Source organism: Beta vulgaris, chromosome 6 (assembly GCF_026745355.1).
Source record: "Beta vulgaris subsp. vulgaris cultivar EL10 chromosome 6, EL10.2, whole genome shotgun sequence".
In the NCBI taxonomy this organism is placed as follows: domain Eukaryota; kingdom Viridiplantae; phylum Streptophyta; class Magnoliopsida; order Caryophyllales; family Amaranthaceae; genus Beta; species Beta vulgaris.
In genome coordinates, this window is record NC_079207.1 from 6,515,027 (window position 1) to 6,538,348 (window position 23,322).

Consider the following 23,322-nt stretch of genomic DNA (forward strand, 5'->3'; position numbering starts at 1 on the left):
CCACGGGATGCCTCCTAGGGACATGAGAGGTCATTGAAAATTAGTCATGTCGCTTGGAACAAATATGTGGATGCCTTTACGTTCATTTTGAGGAGTATTTGGGTTTCACGAGAAATGAACAAATGGGGTGTTCGGAATATTTTCAAGACAATGCAAATGGTGCCAGGAACCCGTGAAAGGTTACAAGTACCATCGGTACTAATAGGAATATTTCGGGAGAAAATATGACCAGGTCCGGGTAACTACAAAAATGTCCCAAAAACAACCAAAATTTAAGGTTATAAATACACGCTTTCGGACTTTTCCGGGGTCCGAGCACCAAACACCATGAGATGCCTCCTAGGGGTGTAGGAGGTCATTGGGAAGAAGTCATGTGGCTTCGAACGAATATGTGGATGCCTTTACGTTCATTTCGAGACAGTTTTAGGTTTCACGAGAAATGAACAAATGGGGTATTTAAAGTTAAAGGCTTTTTGAAGCAACACTAATGCTGCCAAGCACGCGCGTATTGTTACAAGTTACTTAGGCTTTCCAAGGAACGTTTCAGGGGGAAATAAGGCCAGGCCCGAAAAAAATCAAAAATGTCCCAAAAACAACCAAAATTGTAGGTTATAATACACGCTTCGGACTTTCCGAGGGTTCGAGTTTCGAACGCCACGGGGTGCCTCCTAGGGACATGGCAGGTCATTGGAAAGGAGTCAAGTGGCTTGGAATGAATGTATGAATGCTTTTACATTCATTTTGAGGCAATTTTGCGTTTCACGAGAAATGAACAAATGCGGTGTTCATAGCCTTTTCGATGCAATCCAAATGGTGCCAAGCACCTGCGCAACGTTACAAGTTATGTGAATGTTCCTAGGAACATTTCAGCAAAAAATATGGCCAAGCTTCGAGAAGTAAAAAAAAATCCCAAAAACAGCCAAAATTGAAGGTTATAATACACACTTTAGGAATTTTCCGGGGCCCAAGCTCCGAATGCCACAGGATGCATCCTAGGGACCTGACAGATTATTGGATAGGAGTCATGTGGCTTGTAACCGATATGTGGATCCTTTTACGTTCATTTCAAGGCAATTTTGGTTTTCATGAGAAATGAAAAAATGGGGTGTTCTAGCTTTTCGAGGCAGTGCAAATGGCCACAAACACCCTTGCAACATTACAAGTCACGTAGGTACTCATAGGAATGTTTCGGGAGAAAAAATTATCAGGCCCGAAAAGGTCCAAAAATGTCGTAAAAACACCCAAAATTGAAGGTTATAATACAGGCTTTCAGACTTTCTCATGGCCTGAGCTCTGAACGCCACGAGATGCCTTCTAGGGACATGGTAGGTCATTGGAAAAGAGTCATGTGGCTTGGAACGAATATGTGGATGCCTTTACGATAATTTCGAGGCAATTTTTGGTTTCAAGAGAAATGAGCAAATGGGATGTTCAGAGACTTTTCAAGGCATTGCAAAATTGTGTCAAGCACCCGCGCAACGATACAGGTCACGTCAGTACTCGTTGGAATATTTAGGAAAAGAATATGACCAAGCTCGGAAAAAAAAAATGGCCCAAGAAAAGCCAAATTTGAAGGTTATAATACACGCTTTCGGATTTTCCTGGTACTCGAGCTCCGAACGCCACGAGATGTTTCCTAGGGGCATGGAAGGTCATTGAGAAAGAGTCATGTGGCTTGGAACAAATATATGGATGCGTTTAAGTTCATTTCGAGGCAGTTTTAGATTTCACGAGAAATGAACAAATGGGAAGTTTAGAGGCTTTTCGACACTAATGGTGCCAAGCACCCGCGCTATGCTATAAGTCACGTCGACTTTCCTATGAACGTTTCGGGAGAAAATATGACCAAAAATGTCTAAAAAATAGAGAAAATTGAAGGTTATAATACACGCTTTCGGACTTTCCCGGGGTCCGAGCTCCGATCGCCACAGTATGCCTCATAGGAACATGAGAGTTCATTGGAAAGGAGTCATGTGACTTGTAACCGATATGTGGAACCTTTTACGTTCATTTCGAGGCCATTTTGGATTTCACGAGAAATGAACGAATGGGGGTGTTTAGAGGCTTTTCGAGGCAACACAAATGATGCTAAGCACCCACGCAACGTTACAAGTCACGTTGGTACTCATAGAAATATTTCGGGAGAAAAAATGAGCCGACCCGAAAAATTCCAAAAATGTCGCAAAAACACCAAAAATTGAAGGTTATAATACACGCTTTCGGACTTTCTCGGGGCTTGAGCTCCGAACGCTGTGAGATGCCTTCTAGGGACATGTTAGATCATTAGAAAAGAGTCATGTGGCTTGGAACGAATATGTGGACGCCTTTACGATCATTTTGAGCAAATTTTGGATTTCACGAGAAATGAACAAGGGCGTTCAGAGACTTTTCGAGGCAATGCAAATTGTGCCAAACACCCGCACAATGATACAGGTCACGTCGGTACTCCTAAGATTTTTTCTGATAGCAAATATGACCAAGCCCAGAGAAAAAAAAATGTCCCGAAAACAGCCAAAATTGAAGGTTATAATACACGCTTTCGGACTTTCCTGGGCCCCGAGCTACACACGCCACGGGGTGCCTCCTAGGGACATGGAAGGTTATTGGAAAGGAGTCATGTGGCTTGAAACGAATATGTGGATGCTTTTAAGTTCATTTCAAGACAATTTTGGGTTTAACGAGAAATGAACAAATGGGGTGTTCAGTGGCTTTTCGACGCAATGCAAATTATAGCAAGCACCCGCACAACGATACAGGTTACGTCGGTACTTCTATGAATTTTCGGGAGAAAATATAGCCAAGCCTGGAGAAACAAAAAAAATGTCCCAAAAACAGCCAAAATTGAAGGTTATAATACACGCTTTCGAACTTTCCTGGGGCCCGAGCTACGAACGCCACGGGATGCCTCCTAGGGATATGGGAGGTTATTGGAAAGGAGTCATGTAGCTTGAAACGAATATGTGGATGCTTTTAGGTTCATTTCAAGACAATTTCGGGTTTGACGAGAAATAAACAAATGTAGTGTTTAATGGCTTTTCGAAGCAACACTAATGGTGTCAACCACCCGCGCAACATTACAAGTCAATTTGTAATTCCAAGAAATATTTCGGGAGAAAATATGGCCAGGTCCGGAGAACTCCAAAAATGTCTCAAAAACAACCAAAATTGAAGGTTATAATACACGTTTTCGGACTTTCCCGGGGACCGAGTTTCGAACGCCATGGGGTACCTCTTAGGGACATGTGAGATCATTGGAAAGTGACAAGTGACTTGGAATGAATATATGGATGCTTTTACGTTCATTTTGTGGCAATTTTGGGTTTCACGTGAAATGAACAAATGCGGTGTTGATAGGCTTCTCGAGGCAATGCAAATGGTGCCAAGTACCCGTGCAGACTTTCTCACGTCACGTCGGCTTTCCTAGGATTGTTTCGGGAGAAAATATAACCAGAGCCAGAGAAGTCCAAAAATGTCCCAAAAACATCTAAAATTGAAGATTATAATACACGCTTTCAGACTTTCTCAGGGATCGAGCTTCAAACGTCGTAAGATACCTCCTAGAGACATGGTTGGTTATTGGAAAGGGGTCATGTGGCTTGGAATGAATATATGGATGCCTTCATGTTCATTTCATGACAATTTTGGGTTTCACGAGAAATGAACATATGAGGTGTTTAGAGACTTTTCCAGGCAACACAAATGGTGTCAAGCACCCTCGCAACACTATAAGTTACGTCAGCTTTCCTGGGCATATTTTGGGAAAAAATGTGACCAGGTTCAGAGAAGTCAAAAAAATTCCAAGAAACAGTGGAAATTGAAGGTTATAATACACGCTTTTGCACTTTCCCAGCGTCTGAGCTCCGAACACTACGGGATTCCTCCTAGAGATATGGTAGGTCATTGGAATGGAGTCATGTGGCTTGGAATGAATATGTGGATGCCTTTACGTTCGTTCCGAGGCAATTTGGGTTTCATGAGAAACAATCAAATGGGGGGTTAGATGCTTTTCGAGTCAATGCAAATTTTGTCAAGGAACCGCGCAACATTACAAGTCACGTCGGCACTCCTAGGAATGTTTCGGGAGAAAATATGACCATGCCCGGAGAAATCCAAAAATGTCGCAAAAACAGCCAAAATTGAAGGTTATAATATTCGCTTTCAGACTTTCCCGAGGCCTTAGCTCCTAACGCTACGGGATGCCTCTTATGGCCATGAGAGGTCATTGGAAAGGAATCATGTGGCTTGCAACGAATATATGGATGTATTTACGTTAATTTCGAGTCAATTTTGGGTTTCACGAGAAATAAACAAATGGGGTGTTCGGAGGCTTTTCGAGGCAATGCAAATGATGCCAAGCACACGCGCAACCTTATAAGTCACGTCGGCACTAATAAGAATGTTTCTGGAGAAAATATGACTACGCCCGGAGAAGTCCAAAAATGTCGCAAAAACAGCCAAAATTGAAGGCTATAATACACGCTTTCGGACGTTATCGGGGATCGAGCTTCGAACACCACGGGATGCCTCCTAGGGACATGGCCACATGGGAGATCATATTGGAAAGGAGTCATGTGGCTTGGAACAAATATATGCATGTCTTTACGTTCATTGCGAGGTAATTTTGGGTCACGAGAAATGAACAAATGGGGTGTACAGAGGCTTTTCGAGTCAACACTAATGGTGCCAAGCACAGCACAATATCATAAGTTACGTCGACTTTTCTAGGAATGTTTCGGGAGAAAATATGACCAGACGTGGAAAAGTCCAAAAATATCCCGAAATCAGTCAAAATTGAAGGTTATAACTTATATGTAGTAAAAACAAAAGGTGACCCAATCCGATTAAAATTTAGTCGAACAAATACTACCTCCTTTCTTTTTCTATTACAAGAATGTGTTTGGACATAATTTTTCAAGATTTGGAACAAATGAGTAGTTTAGCATTAAATTAACTCTTTAATTAACTAGAGTAGGAGAGAAATCATCCTTAGAAAATAAAAGCAATTTTATAAGGCAAAGAGAGTAAATGATGGTTTTAATAAGATAAAGTAAAGGCAATATTGTCAATTAAAGTTGTTTTTTATACCAAATTTGGAATGGTTGCAATATATGTGAAACTACCCAAAATATTAATTATTGTAATATGAAAAAAACGAAGAAAGTATATTGTAACCTCGTCTCATGTACGAATCTATAATATGTAAGCTTCTATGTCTTATAGACGCTTTAGTGCTTTAACATTTAATACTAGCATACATCATTTATTCCAAAATAAGTAAGATGTTGATGGAGACTGTGGAATTAACGAAAGCAAAGAGATAGAAACAAAAAAATTGTGACCTATGTGCGGAAAGAATCGATCTTATAAGAGACCCTCTAATTTTAATTTTAAATTAGGCTTTTTTTTTTTTGGTAAGAAGAGGACTCACTTGAGGGATATAGGAAATTACTCAAATTGTTTAAGCTATGTCGACAAAAGTAAAATTAACTTGCAAAAATTTGAACTCGTAATCTCTTGCTATTATAATATGACACAATTACCATCTCAACCAACTTTTTATCATGCATTAAGTGTCCACATTTTTATATTTGTATCTTTTAAATATGAATTTTCCTTAATATATTTTAGTGAGAATGAAAAAAAAAATACATATCAAATTCGAAAATACAATACCAACCCGAAATAAAGCCCAACCAAATACTAGTTACTACTTGAAAAGTAGGTAATCACTCTAGGTTATACTTATAAATAGATATGAACATGAATATGTGAATTTTCATGCAAAATTACACTTCTATTTTCAATACGGACAAATCACGAGAACTCTGTACATAAAAATAGGCGCACATGAGGCAACACTAACAATAACAATGGAACGATTTGGAGTTGGCTAATGTTAATTACCATAAGAAAGCATTTCCATGGCAAATAAAAGAATAAGACTTTTAACGCACATGAAGCATAACTGCTCTTTGGAAAAACATATACAGAAAGTAACTAGCAAGCTCTATATACATTAGGTTACGATATTACAGGGGGAAGATAAAATAATGGCTCTTCTATGACCCTATAAATGGTACTCTATGCTTCACATCTTTCTTTTGCCGCTAAACCCAATAGAATCAAACATGACAAATATATACATTATAGACAAGGACATTAGGCTTACAATCTATGACCACTCAACCGAAATGCAACCACTTATGGGCAAGACGAAAGAAGACCGCTGTGAAGCATGAGTGGAACTTCGCTTCTGCCTTCTAGGACATGCTAGGTGTCCAACTCTTCAGAGCTCATACGAACGCCATCATCCCATATCTCAACAAACCTGGAAGTATGTCAGCATGATAGTTAAAGCATCAGATCATCCACAAGGTAGCTTTATGATACATAAGAATATAGTGTGTAAAAGCAAACAATGTTTTGAATCTCATTTCCTGGGAACGTGAAGCTTTTTGGATGATGCTAAGATGCTAGCAAACAGACCAAGAAGATATTTTAATTAATGCCAAACCCAATATCTCTTTTTCAAGCTATCCCATGAGTTGATGCGTATATTTACAGGCACAGACACATAAAGAGAACAGACGGGAATTGTATAGCCCAACTGTTGATACAACAAATAGTAGACAGCTGGTGACAATGGTCAATACTAGAGGTAAGCGATGCTATAATAGGATGGGCAAAGGGCATGCAAGACTTTCCAAATTCCAACATAAGAAGTCAGTGTTCTTCACGTAGATGACCAAGTTATTTTCAGTGAGATGACAAGCATTTGGACACAATGGTCAGACAATCTAGCTGAGAGTTCAGCAGTCCTTTATACTTTGACATAGGAGATTTGTAGCACAAAAAAGAATACCACGAAGGATGAAAGGACGAAAAATAAATGCATCTTTCATTGATCTAGTGACTACTATGGATCTTTGAGCATAACCTAAATAAATGCTACAGAGCTTGTCTACACATCAACTCATTCTGCAATACGGAAAACATATAGATTAGAAACACAGACCTTGTGCCATCAACTTTGACACAAAAAAACTGGCCATGTCGCCAACCATCTCGAAAATGGCCAAATAAGACCTCTCCGGACTTGGAATAGAATCTCCCTTCACCATTAGCTCTCCCCTTCCAAAAATTGGCAAACCATCTTTCTCCAGTATGGAAGTAGAGCCAACCCTACATCAAACAAAATCCTATTTATATGATGGGAGAATTGCACTTTTAAGATGTCAGAAGAGATATATCTGTTCGCAAAGAGTTATACTGGGAACCGATTCATTGCGCATAAATAAATAAGCATTTCTTATGAACTAAAATATTTTAGGTTTAACAAAAAGCTCCTCTGCAAAAAAGAAATCTTCTAGATAGAAAAGAGGCTGAGGAAAAAGAAAAAGAAACACAACAGGTAAGCTTCCTGTAAGAAAAGCATGATTGCCTATAAGTCGTAGCTAATGCAATAGTAAACCAAACAGCCAATGGACATTAAGCTTCTTATTCGAAGTAAAGAAAAAGTAAATGCAGAAAAGAAATGAACCTTGCCGTGCATAACATCATCCCTCCATGATCCATGGAAAACATCTCCATTACTGAAGAACAAGCTGCCCATTCCTGATCTCTTCCCAAACCGCCACATTCCATCATACACAGTACCATCCAGAAAGGTAAGACGACCCTGCAGGATACAACTTTAAATTTCAATTGTACTGATAGATAGGCTCAGAATGAGCATCCGTGACTGGATGAAGCACAGTTAGTCAGCATTTAAGTACCCTGCCTTCAGGAAGACCACCCTGACAACGGCCCTTGTAGGCTCCTCCTCTGTACCGAATTTCCATCACTGGGCTCCATCTCGTTTTAGTATCCCGTTCCGATTCCTGTTGCACTACACAAAAGTTAGAGCAAGGATATTTGTGATAATGCTAAGATATCTCATGGTGTTTATAAACTCATACAGGACATACACACACGTGATATATGGTGATCTAGTTTCATACATTCCAAGCAATTGCCAACTCTTGGTAGTACGACAAGAAAAACGTTAAATTTCACAGATCCATATCAAGAAACAAGACGAGCTATCCCTAGAACTATAATTTTAAATTTCATCATATAATCAGCTAGATATGTGGCCTTTCATAACTATCGCCTATACCTATTTTTAACAACATAGACATGCCACCTCTCCGGCGTTCTTGCTTTTATTTTAACAAAATCATTTGTATGGCTGGACTTGGCTATTAAAGATTTATGTTTTACGACTTGGAACTTGCAACTTTCATATTGTTGGCACTCAAAAATGAAAAAAGATAGACTTCTTAAGATTCCTTGGTCGTTGGGTCAACCTAAGCAATATAGGTGGAACCAAAATGACTTGGACCCTAAATCATCTTAATCGAACCTGACCCAACTGACCCACAGGTTAAATACCAAATCTCTTCTCCCTTCCTAAAACTCAAGTTCAAATGTGAAATTACTAGAATCAAAGTCCTTGGCAAAATTAATGCATGTCATGGATATGTACTATTTAAATATGAGTGGATCTCTAACACACTTTTTCAATAACATTACGGGTATTTTATTAGGTTTATACAATACACAATATTACCTTCTATGCTCAAAAGCCGTATACTTTGAAAATGTGTAATTTGATCCAACAAATATCTTCCATGCTTTTTTTTAAACTCGATTGAATGTCAGTTTTAATATAATTACCCCTCAAGTCCAAAAGGTTCTCCACTATTTCACTAAAGTCTCACCTTAGGGCCATGTTTTCTGGAAATGCTTTAAGAAAAACAAGCAATTTGATCACATGCACAAATGAATTTTCATGTATTAACTTGACTTTTGGCACAATTCATATACTATCCTTGACTGAAAGTTAGTATTTATGATGTTGAATTTATCTCAATATATATTCTTAACAGATTGATTTTAATGATTTTCACTTATAGATAATTAAAGATATCAATGGTCAGAGTTGTGTTTTGGCAAACATGCAAGTCAAAATGTTGCAACTAAAAAATTCGAGCAAGTATTAACATAAGAGTGATTGTAAAAACAAAAAAAAAGCAGGTAGAGGATGTAAGTTTACGTTGATCCATCAAGCATGCGTATCTGTATAAATAGACGAGCTTTATATAATTCAAATGAAACAAGAAGCATGAAGCAGATACCAGATAGTGATGTCAGATTACCAGCATTGATGCCGCGCGTGCAGAAAGAACTCCTTGCTTCTTAGAAACAATAGGTTGTTTTCGTTTCAATAGAACTGATGCACTATTCCAAAGGCCACTTACTGCATCAAGACCCCCATCGGAAATACCATTTAGAGGTGGGACACTTGAAAGAGCTGATGCTTGCTTTTGAACATCTTCATCATTATTATCTTCTGCTGGCCAACTAATATTTGATTTATCACAAGTGTCTTGTAAGTCACTAGAAAGTCTAACACCAACTGGAAGATGAAAAATTCTTGGGTTATCAGCGAGAGGATCGGCTCCAGAGATACTCATCTCTTCGTCATGCCAATCTTGAGCTATTCTATATCCAGGCCTAAGATTCCTATTGATGAGTAGCTTCCTTCCAAAAGTTTGGGCTGTTAAAAGAAACGCAAAAGGCATTTTTAGTATACTGATACTGTGGACATCATATATGTGTTTTCAACAAATTAAAATGCTGGGAAAGATTATGTTACCTTCATCATCTTGTTCTATAGATTTAGATGAATCACCATCAGAATCTAGATACTGAACCTTGTCTGCTTTACCATCTACAAACTCCCTAAAGTTATAAATACAGCAAGTTGCGTCAATTGACAAATTTATTTGGAGATTTTTGATCAAATATTTTCATACAACTCAATAATTCTATGGCCATTAAACATACTTTTCATTAAAATCTTCATCCAGAAGCATCTCATTCATAAAGTTTGCCAGCATGGGAGGAAATACATTCTCTCTGAGGCTGTTTTCCGCAGATTTTCCTGATTGCATATTATGCCTCCGCAAAAAGTTGAAAACAAAGGGAACACTATCTGCCAGTCGAGAAAAGATGCTGCTGTTCTGGACGGACTTACTTTCAGAAACACTAGCAATGCATCAAGAAACATTGTAGATAAGCACAAGAATTTATTACCGAAGAACAAATATGAAAAAGGCTTAACTCAGGATTCAGGAAACATTAATAGAAAACAAAACAGAAAGAAAGGTCTACTGTACTTCAAGTATCTTGTAGATTTTGAAATTTGCCACAAGTTCTTGTATCAGTTTTAGCAGACATGTAATTGATACTTCGCAGTTAGAAATTCTGTAAGATATATAGGGATGAATAATCACAAAGAAGACATATTTAGAGAGTGGAGTAACAATAAACTTTTGAGGCAATGTGATGTGACAAAAGGGGGACAAAGATGTCACTAGAATTTGTTCCGAAAAGTCGAGCAAAAAATTTTCCAAGGGAGAGCTTCGATCTCTCGACAGTTGGCTAGGCTGTAAGCCTCTAATTGGTGATCTTTACTTTAATTTGATCACATCTTCCTTGGTTTCTGCTAAAATTGTTAACTCTCTTCTCAATCTTCTAATCTGCAACCTCTTCATCTTTGTGAACTGTTAGTAATTGTCAGGAAATCATTGATTCCTAAATCCTAGCATTCATCTCCTACCATCAATAGTACTCCCTCCGTTTTTTATTAATTGCTACATTGTGTTATGCACAAGAGTTTAGGCAATGTCACTTTCAAGTTTTTTAGATGGTACTTTTTGAATCATTCAATGTAAAATAATGGGAAAAGTGAAAAGGTAGTACTTTTCGGTGGCGAAAGAGAGAAACAAAAATAATAACATTACGTTTTGGTGGGCCAAGTACCCCAAATAAGGAAAGTTTAAACGACGTAGCAATTAAAAAGAAACAACCATTTAAGGAAAATGTAGCAATTAAAAACACACAAATAGGGAAGCAAAGTGCAGCTCCAATTCCATCTCTCAGAAGAATCATAAACATTTGATATCAGACTGATGCCATGTAAGCATAGAACAGCTGACAACCAAAGCATGCCAGTACTATGTCATTTTCCTTAACTTTAAAGGTCCTTACCTTTTTATCTAAATAATAACTGAAAATCATGATGGCATAGGTAGTGCAAAAAGGCATTTTTCCAACACAAAAAGGGTACAGATCTACACATAGCTACCAAAGACTCCATTACCTTCAACACCCTTAATGGAATAGTTCAGTTTCATAAGCCAATAAAGTGAGACTTTCAAAAGTGTAGCAATTGCTATGAACTCTAAGCTTGTTTGGCGTGATGAATGTCATGCACAGATGGAAAATGAATCTCAGACAGTGAAACCTGACTAATGACGCTCTCTCACATGGTTGCAACTAAAAAAACGAGAGGATAAACATAAGTGTTCTCACAGCCTGAATTACAAGACAGCCAAAGCAAAAGATTTATTTTACAGCAAGCACTTCTGCTTACCCCACCCTTATAACAGTTGTCGCTATCAAGTTGGGCTCCAAATCAGGATTTTGAACAGCCGAAAGTATGACTTCTTTGGTGCACTCTGTTACTTCACGGAAAGTACGTATAACAGTACATACATCAGTATCTCCAATGGCTGAGGAGCTTGAAAAAATGCATACAACGACCCCGTCAAGCTCCTGCATTCATTGAAAAAAGGAAAACGTCACAACAGTATGGAAAAGATGCATCAGTATAAGACAGCAGAGTACTCTTATTTACAGGAAGCAACGACCAAACTTCATCACTAGATACAATATTATTGTTGATTTCTCATGGAGTCAAAGATTCATTATTCTCTTGGCTTTTGGACTATCATGGCCTCAGATAAAAGAGCTCATTACTGCCTTCACGTCTTGTTGTAGGCAGCCATTTTGCATTGGAACAAGGGTCCATTGGGAACTGCCTCTGTTATTGCAATGTCAAAGGTGTGTACATCCGACCTTCATTCTACTCTGCTCAGTGAGGGAGTCTCTTTAGAGGCATGGGTGGAGTATTGACGTTGATATTACGTGCAATAAAATATTATAATCAGTGGAGATGAGCAACAGTAATAAACTTCACTGGAGAGCAAAGCTCATGGAATGATCAAATCGACTTTTCAAGCATATTAAGGTAATAACTAGTCAGCTGATATAAGGGGGACTATAGTTTGGGACCCATACAAATCTCCATGGGGAATCTTAGATTTGGATAGAACAATAAATGATAAATGTGAATCATGAAGCACACTGAAACCAGGAAAGTGCATCCAAGAAACAATAAGAGTAATTAGAAGTGGATGTATTCTCGCAGGCACAAGAAATATAATATAAATTTAGACTGTTACCTTTAGTCCGATGGAGAGGAAAGGACAGTCATAGACAGCTTTTACAATTGAAGCCTTGATGTTATGGCCAACACCATATCCAACTCTTCCTTCCCTATAGCTCTCCAAGACCTACAGATTGAAGGAGAAAAGTCACAAGGAGTTCTAACTTCTAAGCCACAACACTTGGAGGGACATGGGGAACAGGGGATTAAAAAAAGAAAGAGAGATTGTAGGAGGGTCAAAGCATATACACCTCAAGAGAAATTATGAGCATGCGAAAGAAGAGAACGTAACGTCAAAACTGCAATAATTACATTACACAAAACTGACATACTCAAGCTATTCAGGCCAAGTGGCCAACACAATGCTAAAGGAACCTCACTTTTATAACTTCACCAATGGTAATGTCTGTCACATTATCATGCAAAGAGTACATGTGCTTTTTGTGTGTGTCCTGCAAATATGAGATTAAGGTTAGACTGTCATTAAGATGAACAAAAGAAAAATTAACACAATTATGAGATCCAAAATCTGCTTACAGATACAAGAATGGAAACCGCACTAATAGCTGACAGAACAGCTTGATATGCAGTCTTCAGAGCTTCATCTAGAGTGACCAAATCCATCTTCAGCAAGGTGTCAATGTCAATATCTGAGCAGAAAAGAAAAGAGGTCTCTTTAGGTGAAGTTTATAGAAAAAACTCGTCTACTTTAAAGAAATCACGAACAATGCTCTGCTTGCTTACAATCATCTTTGTACCAAAGAAAATAATGATTTGTGTTCAAAGATCATCACTCCTAAAGAAAACAAGCTCTTTGTTTCACTTTCACAGATACAAGCACAGCCTTATGCTATACTTGATACCGGAGCAGAGGTGCTTAAATTTAAAAGTCTACTCACACGAAGCATAATGAAGTGGCAAAAGTGCTGAATAATCAAAGGGGGTGGAGGGTACGAAGAAAAGAAATCCTCCAAGGAGGAGGAAGAATTTGTACGACTAATTACACGAAAGAGAATTCATTATTCACCCCAAATAAAATTTGTGTCTATCTACATTATGAGGCCACGAGTATATCCTTTCTAAACAGAGAAAAATGTAGCCATGCAAGAAAACACATTACTTTGAGTCACTGGAATCTTGTTGAATTTAGAAAGACTAAAAGTGACTTCTGTCAATCTTGGACCATAAGGTAGCAAGTAGAGGTCTATCCGCATAAAAAAAATTGCAGCCATTAAAGTGTGTAGACATTCTATTATATCTAAAGGGTCACATAATGACATTTTATCATGGTTACTAAGGATACCAAATTCACACATCAGAACAGGAATTCAGATGACAAGCCACCAACAAGGTAGCACCTACTGGACCTGGAGTTGGTCAAGGTACTGCCACGGGCAAGCTGTTCTCTTGAAATGGACCCTTTGTAACTAGACGTATCCATCTTTCATTCTAGGGTAGACCTCAATTTGCAAAACTTACGAGCCCCTTTCCAGCCCTAATTTAAGTGAAAGAAAGGCACTCCGTTCCTCAAACCTGTGTGCTTCCAGGAGGAGACGCATGCATGAAGGAATTTTTTTCCCTTTTGTTCAAGTGGAGAACTGGGTGTTCTAACCATCCAGCTAATCCATAGCCATAGGATAAATTGTTCCACAGGAGTCTCATCGGGGTTATGGGACTCGAGCAAGGCAATCCCTGGGGAATTCGTATCAATTTTTTGATGGACGACAGGTTTTGTCGGCACTCAAGAGGGACAAATCAGATATGCTTTCCAAAAGTCTTCTTTTCTTAAGGAGTCTCTGTAGATAAATTCCCTAACCTTAGCTCATCTAGCTGTAGCTCTTATATTACAAAGCAGCATCAAGAATATACAGCTTACTATAAATATTATTCTGAAAGTTTTTACTCAATAGATAAAAGTGATTTATAAAATCATGTGGTTTGCTGGTGGTTGATAATTGTTACATAATCTTACCAGTTGTAAATTCCTTACATTCCATAATAAAAGCCATTGCACTTTTGCAATAATATTGGATTCCTCATATAAGAAAAAATAGGATGCATAGTCTTTGCAGATGCTTATAACCTTTACTACTTCAAAAATTAAACACAGTGCTGGCAGATAATCTTTGAAGCAACACATTGAAATGATACTCTACACACTGAGCTACAGAAAAAAGTTGAAAATTTTCAAATTGTGATTTACACCTTGATTTCAACAACTGATACAACTCCTGAAGCCTCTTCAAGGACACTACTGAGTACTCTTACTAAATTGATACTACCATGGCTGTAAGTTTGCTCTGGATGACTGGATCTCAGTTTACAAATATTGATTGTCATCTAGTCAGTGACAAAGAAAAGTTTAGCAGCTGAAAAATATTGGCTGGTGGAAAATACTTCTCTTCTAAAAATGGAGGCACAGAAAGTTTTCCCAGCGAAGTAAAGCGACTCTAATACCAGTGTATTCAAGTAAAAGGCCAAGTGTATAAATATGTTACAGTAGATGTAATAGACTGTGGGGAGAACTCTTTGTCTCATGAGTCGCGACAAAGATGGCAAGTGTATGGAAGCTCCTCTAAGCCCCTGGAAAATTCACAAATGTTATAATAGGGTCTTTCTATGTAAATGCCTTTGATACTTGAGTGTTCCTAACAGTAAGTGATATCTGGTTTCTTCAGCAACAAATGGATAAATTATTTCATTACTTCCCTCCCCCACCACCCCCACCACCCAAAAAAAAAATGCTAAAAAAAGGGAAAAGAGTATAGAGTACAACTTAGGAAGCCATCACAATATTAGCAAAATCCCTTTATTAATATGAGTGAAAGAGATACAACTAGACGGAAATCTGAATAACCTAATTCGATGGAAGAAGCTGGTGTAGAAAAGAAGAGTATTGGCTTTCATACTGTTCCAAAAGGTAATGCAGCTGACATGTAAATAGAGGACATTGGATTTATTAGTACTGAAAGGAAGATTCCAATAGCAGATTTACCAGTACCATGACTGCCTTCCCTCCAACCGCAATGGAATCCCACCCAGCATTCTAATGCTTCTTCATAGTACTCCTTTGCTTGACTTTTAGTTATGTCTATCTTAGTCATCTATGCTCAAAGAGTTCCACCTGGCTTCAAATTTTTAACCGTTATGTGCAACAGTGTAAGAGTGTACTTCCGGTCTTCCTCCATTCTCTTTTAATTGCAACAATTCCTATTTTTGGGTGTTCCAATTTAGTGCTTCAATTGTTTAAGCACTAAACGGGGTATACTTACTCCATTAAATTATTTCATATCGTTTCAAATGCTATTTCTCCAAGTCACATTTGGCCTACCCCAACTTCTTCTAAAACCTCCAATATACCAACTTTTCACTGCTCTAACTAATTGGTGCATCATTTAGTCAACGTCTTACATGCCCACACCACTATGATTGGATCTCTCCTATCTGACATCAATATCTACAACCTCAACACTTTTTCATATATCTTCTTCCCAATTCTATCTCTTAATATATTTCCACATGTGCATCTCAGCTACCCTCGTCTTCCTATTATGATCTTTCCTGCATGCGCAACACTCAGACTCATGTAACAACGCCGGTCTAATAGGTTTCCAATAATATTTTCCTTTTAATCTTAAATATACAGTAAGATTGGATAATTTGAGTGTCCCACTCCATTATAGTGACCTTGTATCCTATGAGTCATGTCTTGATCAATATCTCCCGTCCTGAGTAATAATGGCCAAAGATACTTAAAACACTCACTTATGGGTAACTCTCTTTCATCCGGTGTGATCACATCCTTGATTGACTCCCTCTTATTATGAAACGAGCACTCCATATACTTCATTATGCTCTAACTCTAGCCTAGACCCTTAGATTCTAATGTTTGCCTCCATTGCCTCAACTTAGTATTGACCACATCTTTAGTCGCATCCATCAATTCAATATCATCTACATATAACACACACAATGGTATCTCATCATGGATAAGTCGTATTATTTTACCTATCACTGTCTCAAAGAGGTAATAACTTAATGTCTTATTGTTAATCCTCCACACGTCTTTGGCTTCCTTTCCCAATACATTAACTTAACTAAAGCAATAAATTGCTTATAAAAAAAAATTAAAGCAATATATTTAAATGGTATACCCTTCTTCAACATTGCCCACTAAAACACGTCTCTCAAAACTTTATCATAAGTCTTTTCCAGGTGAATAACATGTGCACATCCTTCGTCCTTCCCTTAATCACCCTACAATATCCTATAATCTATCTCTTAGGATGAATAACCTTTATAGTAGATAGTCCACCATAAACCCAATATGGTTCTTTGAGATGTTCGTACATTTCCTCAATCGGTACTCGATTACTCTCTTGCACATTATGGTATGACTCAGTAAGTATTATCCATTTCTCCCCTGATACTTTGAGCAATCTTGGGGAACTCCTTTGTTTTAAAATTGTTACCAAGGTACTTTTTTCTCCCTCTCCCATTAGAATGTGTAAAATTTTCTTCAATCCCACATTTTCCTAAGGCTAAGTAGCTTTCTGTTGTGTTGTATCCCTGTGCTTTGATATTTTTCCCTTCAATTTTCTTAGGACATATTTGTCCACTCAAGAAAAACATATTTTCATCTTTAGCCAACTTATTTTTCTTGAGCCACTCACTCTATTGGTGAAAAGTGAAAACTTTAGCATTCCCCTCTTTGAGACTCCACCATCTTATTCTTGGAGCACTGGATATTTATTTCTTCTTAAAATTGTCTTTATGCAAACTAGTAGTCTATATTGAGTAGCTAGTAGCTACACTCTCCCCTAGGCCCTAGGATAACTTTACAATTTTTGCTTCATAAAAACACTAAAAGTAGCACTTAAAGTCCTCTGTTGATGGGACAGGCCAAAGCACCCTCGCCACCCCTAAATCTGCCCATGCTCACAGATACCATCTCCTATTCTTAACCCAAAGAAAGTAGGAAAATGGAGCTAGAACTCATATTTGAAGACTTTCGAAAATATAAGATTAATTAATTGCAGTATTTGTTAGGAAAGGAAAATGCAATGTGCAGGAAGACCTGCATAATCTTACAGTTTGTGTCTAGCATAACTGCATAAGATAAGCAACTCTCAGCTAGAAGACCAATTGCCAACACATGATAACTAAAGAGAACATAGATTTTGATCTGAAAGGATCTTGGAAAGATCAAAAGTAAATTCAGCAAACCTCGCAAATTTCAGCAACAGCAACGAAAAGGAAAAGAAGGAAAAAGAGAAGAACAAAAAAAATTGTAAAATACCAATAAGCAGAACACTCACCTATACAGAAATTCACAGAACCCCGCAGTCTATCCACCAAATTCTTGACCTGTCAGTCCAACCAAAATTAATATTTGGTGATGCATATGACATATAGTAGAAAGTTTCAAACACAAGAATACAGAGAAAAAACTTCCAGCTAGTCTAGTACGTGGTAACAATAATAATGAATCTATAGCCAATTTGTGAAAGAAGTCTCACGCCATTGTTCACCATAATGCTTGCCCATCCCAAATTCCTCTTCTTTATAATTTTATATTATCATCCATTATCCATTTACACATTGTATTGAATGGCAATGAAAATTTATAAAGAGAAACACATGTTTGGAGTTTTTTTTTTACAAGTAATAAAGAATTAGATTATAAAGATACCAACAGGGGATAGCGTAAGGGTCAGTGTTTTGACGCCCGGAGGTGTGGTGCACGCTTGCCTATTTGGCGGCAAGGGTGCAAGCTTTGTGCGGAAAGGAGCTTGTGTGTGCGTAGCAGGTACAAGAGGTGTTAGGAAACGGGTGGTGTAGTGTCTGATTAATGCAAAACAAGTCAATGAAATAATAAGAATGAGAAAAACGATAAACAAGATAAACAAGAAGAGCACAAGAATTTACGTAATTCGGTCAAATTAGACAAACATCCACTGATGGGGGATTCGAGAGCTTCTTCACTATAATGGAGAAAAACAAAGAGAGTAATTACAAGTTCTAAAATTCTAGATAGCTAAAATTGTGTGTCAAACAATGATTACCAATAGGGTCCTTTCATAACATAAGGAAACCCTAATAAACTCTAGAAAAATCTCCTAGTATAACTCTAATGACGACTTAAAAACTTAGGGTTAAAAACAATATAAAACCCGTGAAAAACGCGTCGCTCTGTCGGGCGACGCTGCCTGGTCGAGTGTAGGACGAAATTCCAGTTTCGTCAGTTCTTCGTAAAACAGTCATAACTTTCTCGTTTCACAGCAGAATTGAGCATACGATCTGTCATTGGAAAGCTTTTGGAACAAGCTATCACCTCCAATTTGAATCACATCAAGACAACTTATAGATTGAAATATATGTGCATTCAAAGTCAGCCTTATGCCATTTTCACAAGATTTCAAGTCACAAATAACAAGAGGCACAAGCGATATGCTCTCCAAAGAAAGGGACAACTCTTGCCTATTGGTGAAAAAAATGTCAACCAGATATCGAGTGGTGAAGCTGGGACTTTGGTGGGGAAGGGGCACCCTAAAGTAAATTGCAAGACCAAATGAAAGTAACGGAAAACAACGAACTTAGGTTAGGTAGTTGTACTGTAAGCTTAAATAAAGATACACAATTAATTGAATTCGATCAGTCCCAATATGTATCTTCATATATGTATCCATTGATGTTCTGCAAAGAGGCTTACCTGTGAGATAGCTATTCTACCCATTAAACACATTATTTACGATAATAATATGATAATGGATGAAAATCCTATACATTAGAGCTGGAAACATAAAGCAAAGAAGTTGAAAACATAGAATATAACTAATACTAACACATCTCCCATGTACAAAAGCTAGGATGCTCGACTCGGGTATGGGTGTCTGGACTCAAGTATGGGTGTCGAGTCCACCCAAAGGTCCGACCCCAATTTCATGTCGGCACCCGCCTCATGTCGTGTCAACACCAGTGCGGCGGGAGTGGTGGTCGAGTCTAAGCTTCCCAGTACAAAAGGTGGACAAGAAGATGTTGAAGATGGAGTTCCATTACCACATGCATTGGTTGGAGACTTTTTCTCGAACAAGATTACATATTAAATTCTTTACAATTACCATCATGCATTATCGAGGCCTAAGGAGCCATGACGGTGTACTATATTCAAAAAAAATATCATCTAATTCCTAGGTTGCAATTAAAGAGTCAATATTGACCAAGCAAACTAAGAAAAAAGTTTTTCCTTGTGGGTCTTTGATAGACCTCGTGTATAGTAACTAGACCTGTTAGAATGGAGAGGGTCAATAGTGGGACAAGTCCGAGTCAAGTCTAACTCCAAGTCCAATCTAAATGAGGTATCACAACTTCACAGGTAGGAAGCATCTATTTGTAGAGAAAAGCACAAATTTTTGTTCATTTAGCAAAGTACTATGAAGATGGTAACCCCACAGAAAATTAATTCCCATGATACTTAGAGAAAAAGACAGCATCAAATTTGAAGCCACTAACAATTGAAATAGGTTTCAGCACAGACTATTTAGATCCTTTCAAAGTTCAATTAAGAAATTAAGTATAATCCTAGCTTAATTCAGATTATTTGATCTTAACACCACAAAATTACTATAAAATTGTAAAAAGGCCATAGAGAGCACGAGCAGACTTAAACAATAGCAATGGCAGCATTTGCAATTCTTGGCATGAGATTCTCACATTCTTCTCCATTGGTCCCGTGGTAGCAGATCCTTAAATTCTCTTTTAATTGCTTCATCGGCAAAACTTACAGCTCCAATCAAGAGAGATAGGGGAAGATATGAGAGAGAGGGAGAGAAAGACATAAACTGAACTTATAACCTAAACTGATTAAGACCTTGGTTTCTTCTTCACAAAAAATTTGGGACCAATCCCCACATTCGCTCTATAACTGAAGGCCCTATATAACCTTGTACAATCATAACTTCTGTAACCTTCCAAGCCATGAACTTAACTTTAAGCTAATTTGAGCTTATTTTTCCAGTAAGTTGTTTTATTCTGAGGAGAATAGAGCCGAAGTTAAACTTAATCTCAGTGTCAACAGATTAAAATATCTCAGCAAACAGTCCTTCATGTTTGCATTGATAAAGAAAAATTATTAGATAATAATCGAAAACATGTATGTAGAACTAATTGGTACGGTTTCGCAGTGCAATCAAACTCTTGGAGGCCAAATATAATTCTGATAATCCAAGAAGATGCCTAAGTAACTATCTGAGCCTACGTAAATTTTTCCTCATCGGAATTAATCATTATGGCAAGTATTTACATTTGATGATGGAAAGTCATCATACATTTTCTTGATTTTTGCTACTGTGTTAAGTTAGAAAATGCAGACTACATATTAGTGGTCACTACTTCTAATAGAATTCCTTTCTTGAGATAAGGATTACATGTTCTTTCCAACTCATCAGCATCTATCATTACATTCTGCTTTTCTAAGGATGAGGGTGAGCAAGTACCTCGCTGTGAGAGGGACACCTCATAAGTTGCGTCCGAAATCCGTTTCCAGATCAAGAGAACCACGTTGCAATGGAACTCTCAAAAACAATAAACTAGTTTTAAGAAGTTCTAAGTTTGGTGTAAGGTCTAAGATCTGTAGCTTGCAAAAGCTAAAAGAAACTTCTATATCAAGACAAATAATATAATCTACCTCGTCTTGGCGTCTCTGCCCTTCAAAACTAAAAGGCTTCACTATAACAGCAACAACTAGGCCACCACTGGATCTAATTGTCCTAAGGATATCAGTAGCCGTAACATAATCATCACCGTAGCCTGCACTTGCCACCTGTACAAGAAAAAAAAACGTAAATTACGTCAAATGAAAATCCACATCAACATCTTTTAAAGAGAATAAAATATGAGTAAGAAACAGTTTTATCTCTATTCTACAACTGTGCACACGAAAAACATTTGACTAAAGACTCACAGGAAGTCAATGCATGATATAAAATAAGCAGCATACCCTTGAGCAAAAGCAACACTTCTGATGGAAATTCTCTCTCTGAACTACTCTCTTACATGTATTTCATTTTAAGATTGAGAAAGATAAAAGAGTTGACAGTGGGAAAGCATCTTCCTCTCCAGAATTTCGAGGTTAAATAGCTCAACAAGCTTATATATCTAATAGGCTGATTTTACAAAGTTGCTTCTTTTTGTCATTTCTACTTTTCCGTCCTATGGTACCAAGAAGTATTAGTAAATCACCATACATTTATTTTAACCTCCTAGGCTCCTACTGACTTTTAAACCAGACAGATTTTGGATCTCTAAACATAAAGTTCTGAGTAACATTACAGAATACTCAGAAGTGAAATCTTGTAACAAAAAGCAACTGCATGAATCTCAGCTAAAGTTCTCAGAAAATTTGTATATCTGTTGATTTTCTTTAAATTAGCAGACATTGCAATGGAAAGAACTGAACGGAGAAAGGACAAGAATGTACAAACAAGAACAACAGCCTTCGAACGTAATTGCTGATTTAGTGGCACCTCCGCAATGCTTGAATAGTCATCTGCAGGAAGAATTATTAACTATAAGAAAACCAAAGTACTGAAAAAATGGAGGAAAAGGCATCTTCCAAATAAACCGATATAAGAAAATCGAGCACCAACCATTCAAAATATCACCAAAGAGAATTAAGGTAGAACAATAAACAAAGTTAAGTGTTTCGAAACAAGTCAAACTTTCCACAATTAACTAATGTAATCAGCATCACAATAACAGAGTATCAGAGCCTATTTACAGCCAGAAGAAAGTTCACAAAGCAGTAATAACAGAAGAGTTTAAGATAGTGCCACGTGCATCACATCCAATCAACAATTTAACTCATTCGCAAAGGCGTAACAGAAATTAGACACTTCCAAAAAATACAAAGAACAACAAGCCATGCCAAATCATTCGCAAAGAGGTAACAGAAACTAGACGCTTCAACCAAAAAATGAAAAAGAATAACAAGTCATGCCAAATAGACAACTTGCGATAGATTACAAAAGCTCTTAACAATGTCTAAACCTTTATCAAGAACTCTTTGACGTAATTGTCCTCGCGACGATTCTCTCTTGATAACATTCCTGCATAATCATACAACAAAATTGTTAGCTCTCGGCGCTATATGATTACTAATAACCAGAATTACACGAATGCATTCACACAGACGAAAAAATACACGCAGGCTTTATGAAGTAGCAACAATGACAACCATAGTCCATATTCAAAGACCAAAAAATTCAACATGATACTGAAATTAAACCGAACAATACGTAGGTGTAACTTATAATTTAAAATTTCCGAGACAGATAAGCCGAACAATAAGTAGAATTCAGAGAAACAAATTAGTGACAACTTGCAAATTCAATCAATTAAGAAACTGTTGAATAACAAGTAATTATCGCATAAAATGATAGGACGTACCAAAATCTCAATGATTGCGGAGTTGAAGAGGAACTAAGGCAAAAATCAAGAATAGAATCAACTCTACTACCAATGCCGACAACTTCGACAAAGTGAGAATCAGTCCATATGTCGGTGATATCGCTATTACTATTAGCGCCGGTATTACTGCAATCCTTCAATGAAGATGAGCTAGAACAGATGATTCTGAAGGTTTTCCGTTTAAATCTTGTTGATGATTTCAAAAACCTAATATGATTATGGAGGAAGGAGGAGCAATTGAAGGGGTAATTCGAAGGTTTTAGGGAGTATAAAGAAGCTTTTCTGTAGGTTGGAGAGTAGAGTGTCGATAAATTCGCCATTAGTGTAGATAGATGAGGTGAAATTGAAGAATTAGGGTTGGAAATTAGGGTTTATGAAAGTGTTCGAGAGAATGTGGTTGTGAAGATTGTTCGCGAATGGATATTAATTTGCAGTAGAATAGAGGGGAGAAAAAAGCATGGCGTTTTAGGGGGGAGAAGAAAGACAAGTTATGCAGTTATGCTTCGTGGAATTTTGTG

General features: G+C 37.5%; 1 protein-coding gene across 4 annotated transcripts; it reads right to left on the minus strand.

Moving 5' to 3' along the window:
• Positions 1 to 5,971: 5,971 nt before the first annotated feature.
• On the minus strand, positions 5,972 to 23,322 carry LOC104895281 (protein ACCUMULATION AND REPLICATION OF CHLOROPLASTS 3, chloroplastic). Of its 4 annotated transcripts, XM_010681745.4 has the most exons (16): positions 22,784 to 23,320; positions 22,385 to 22,443; positions 21,820 to 21,884; positions 21,024 to 21,158; positions 17,656 to 17,704; positions 12,875 to 12,987; positions 12,718 to 12,789; positions 12,354 to 12,464; positions 11,483 to 11,664; positions 9,892 to 10,092; positions 9,701 to 9,786; positions 9,201 to 9,601; positions 7,776 to 7,880; positions 7,541 to 7,678; positions 7,016 to 7,182; positions 5,972 to 6,328 (listed from the first exon to the last, which is right to left on the minus strand). In XM_010681745.4, the coding sequence occupies exons 1-16, from the start codon at positions 23,122 to 23,124 to the stop codon at positions 6,271 to 6,273; spliced, it is 2,283 nt and encodes a 760-aa protein (XP_010680047.3). In that variant the 5' UTR covers positions 23,125 to 23,320; the 3' UTR covers positions 5,972 to 6,270. The 4 variants fall into 4 exon arrangements, 2 of the variants coding, with proteins under 2 accessions (XP_010680047.3, XP_019105666.3); XR_790288.4 differs by lacking the exons at positions 5,972 to 6,328; positions 7,016 to 7,182 and having other exon boundaries at positions 7,568 to 7,678; positions 7,781 to 7,888; positions 22,784 to 23,322; XR_790287.4 differs by lacking the exons at positions 5,972 to 6,328; positions 7,016 to 7,182 and having other exon boundaries at positions 7,568 to 7,678; positions 7,776 to 7,888; positions 22,784 to 23,322.

What these genes read in the sequence shown, in the direction of transcription:
- LOC104895281 (XM_010681745.4), bottom strand. Translation starts at nt 23,124, where the DNA reads ATGGCGAATTTATCGACACTCTACTCTCCAACCTACAGAAAAGCTTCT. An exon ending in TATAGAACAAGATGATGAAG is followed by an intron (nt 9,602 to 9,700) that starts GTAACATAATCT and finishes TTCTTTTAACAG; the next exon opens with CCCAAACTTTTGGAAGGAAG. An exon ending in CACGCGCGGCATCAATGCTG is followed by an intron (nt 7,881 to 9,200) that starts GTAATCTGACAT and finishes GTAGTGCAACAG; the next exon opens with GAATCGGAACGGGATACTAA.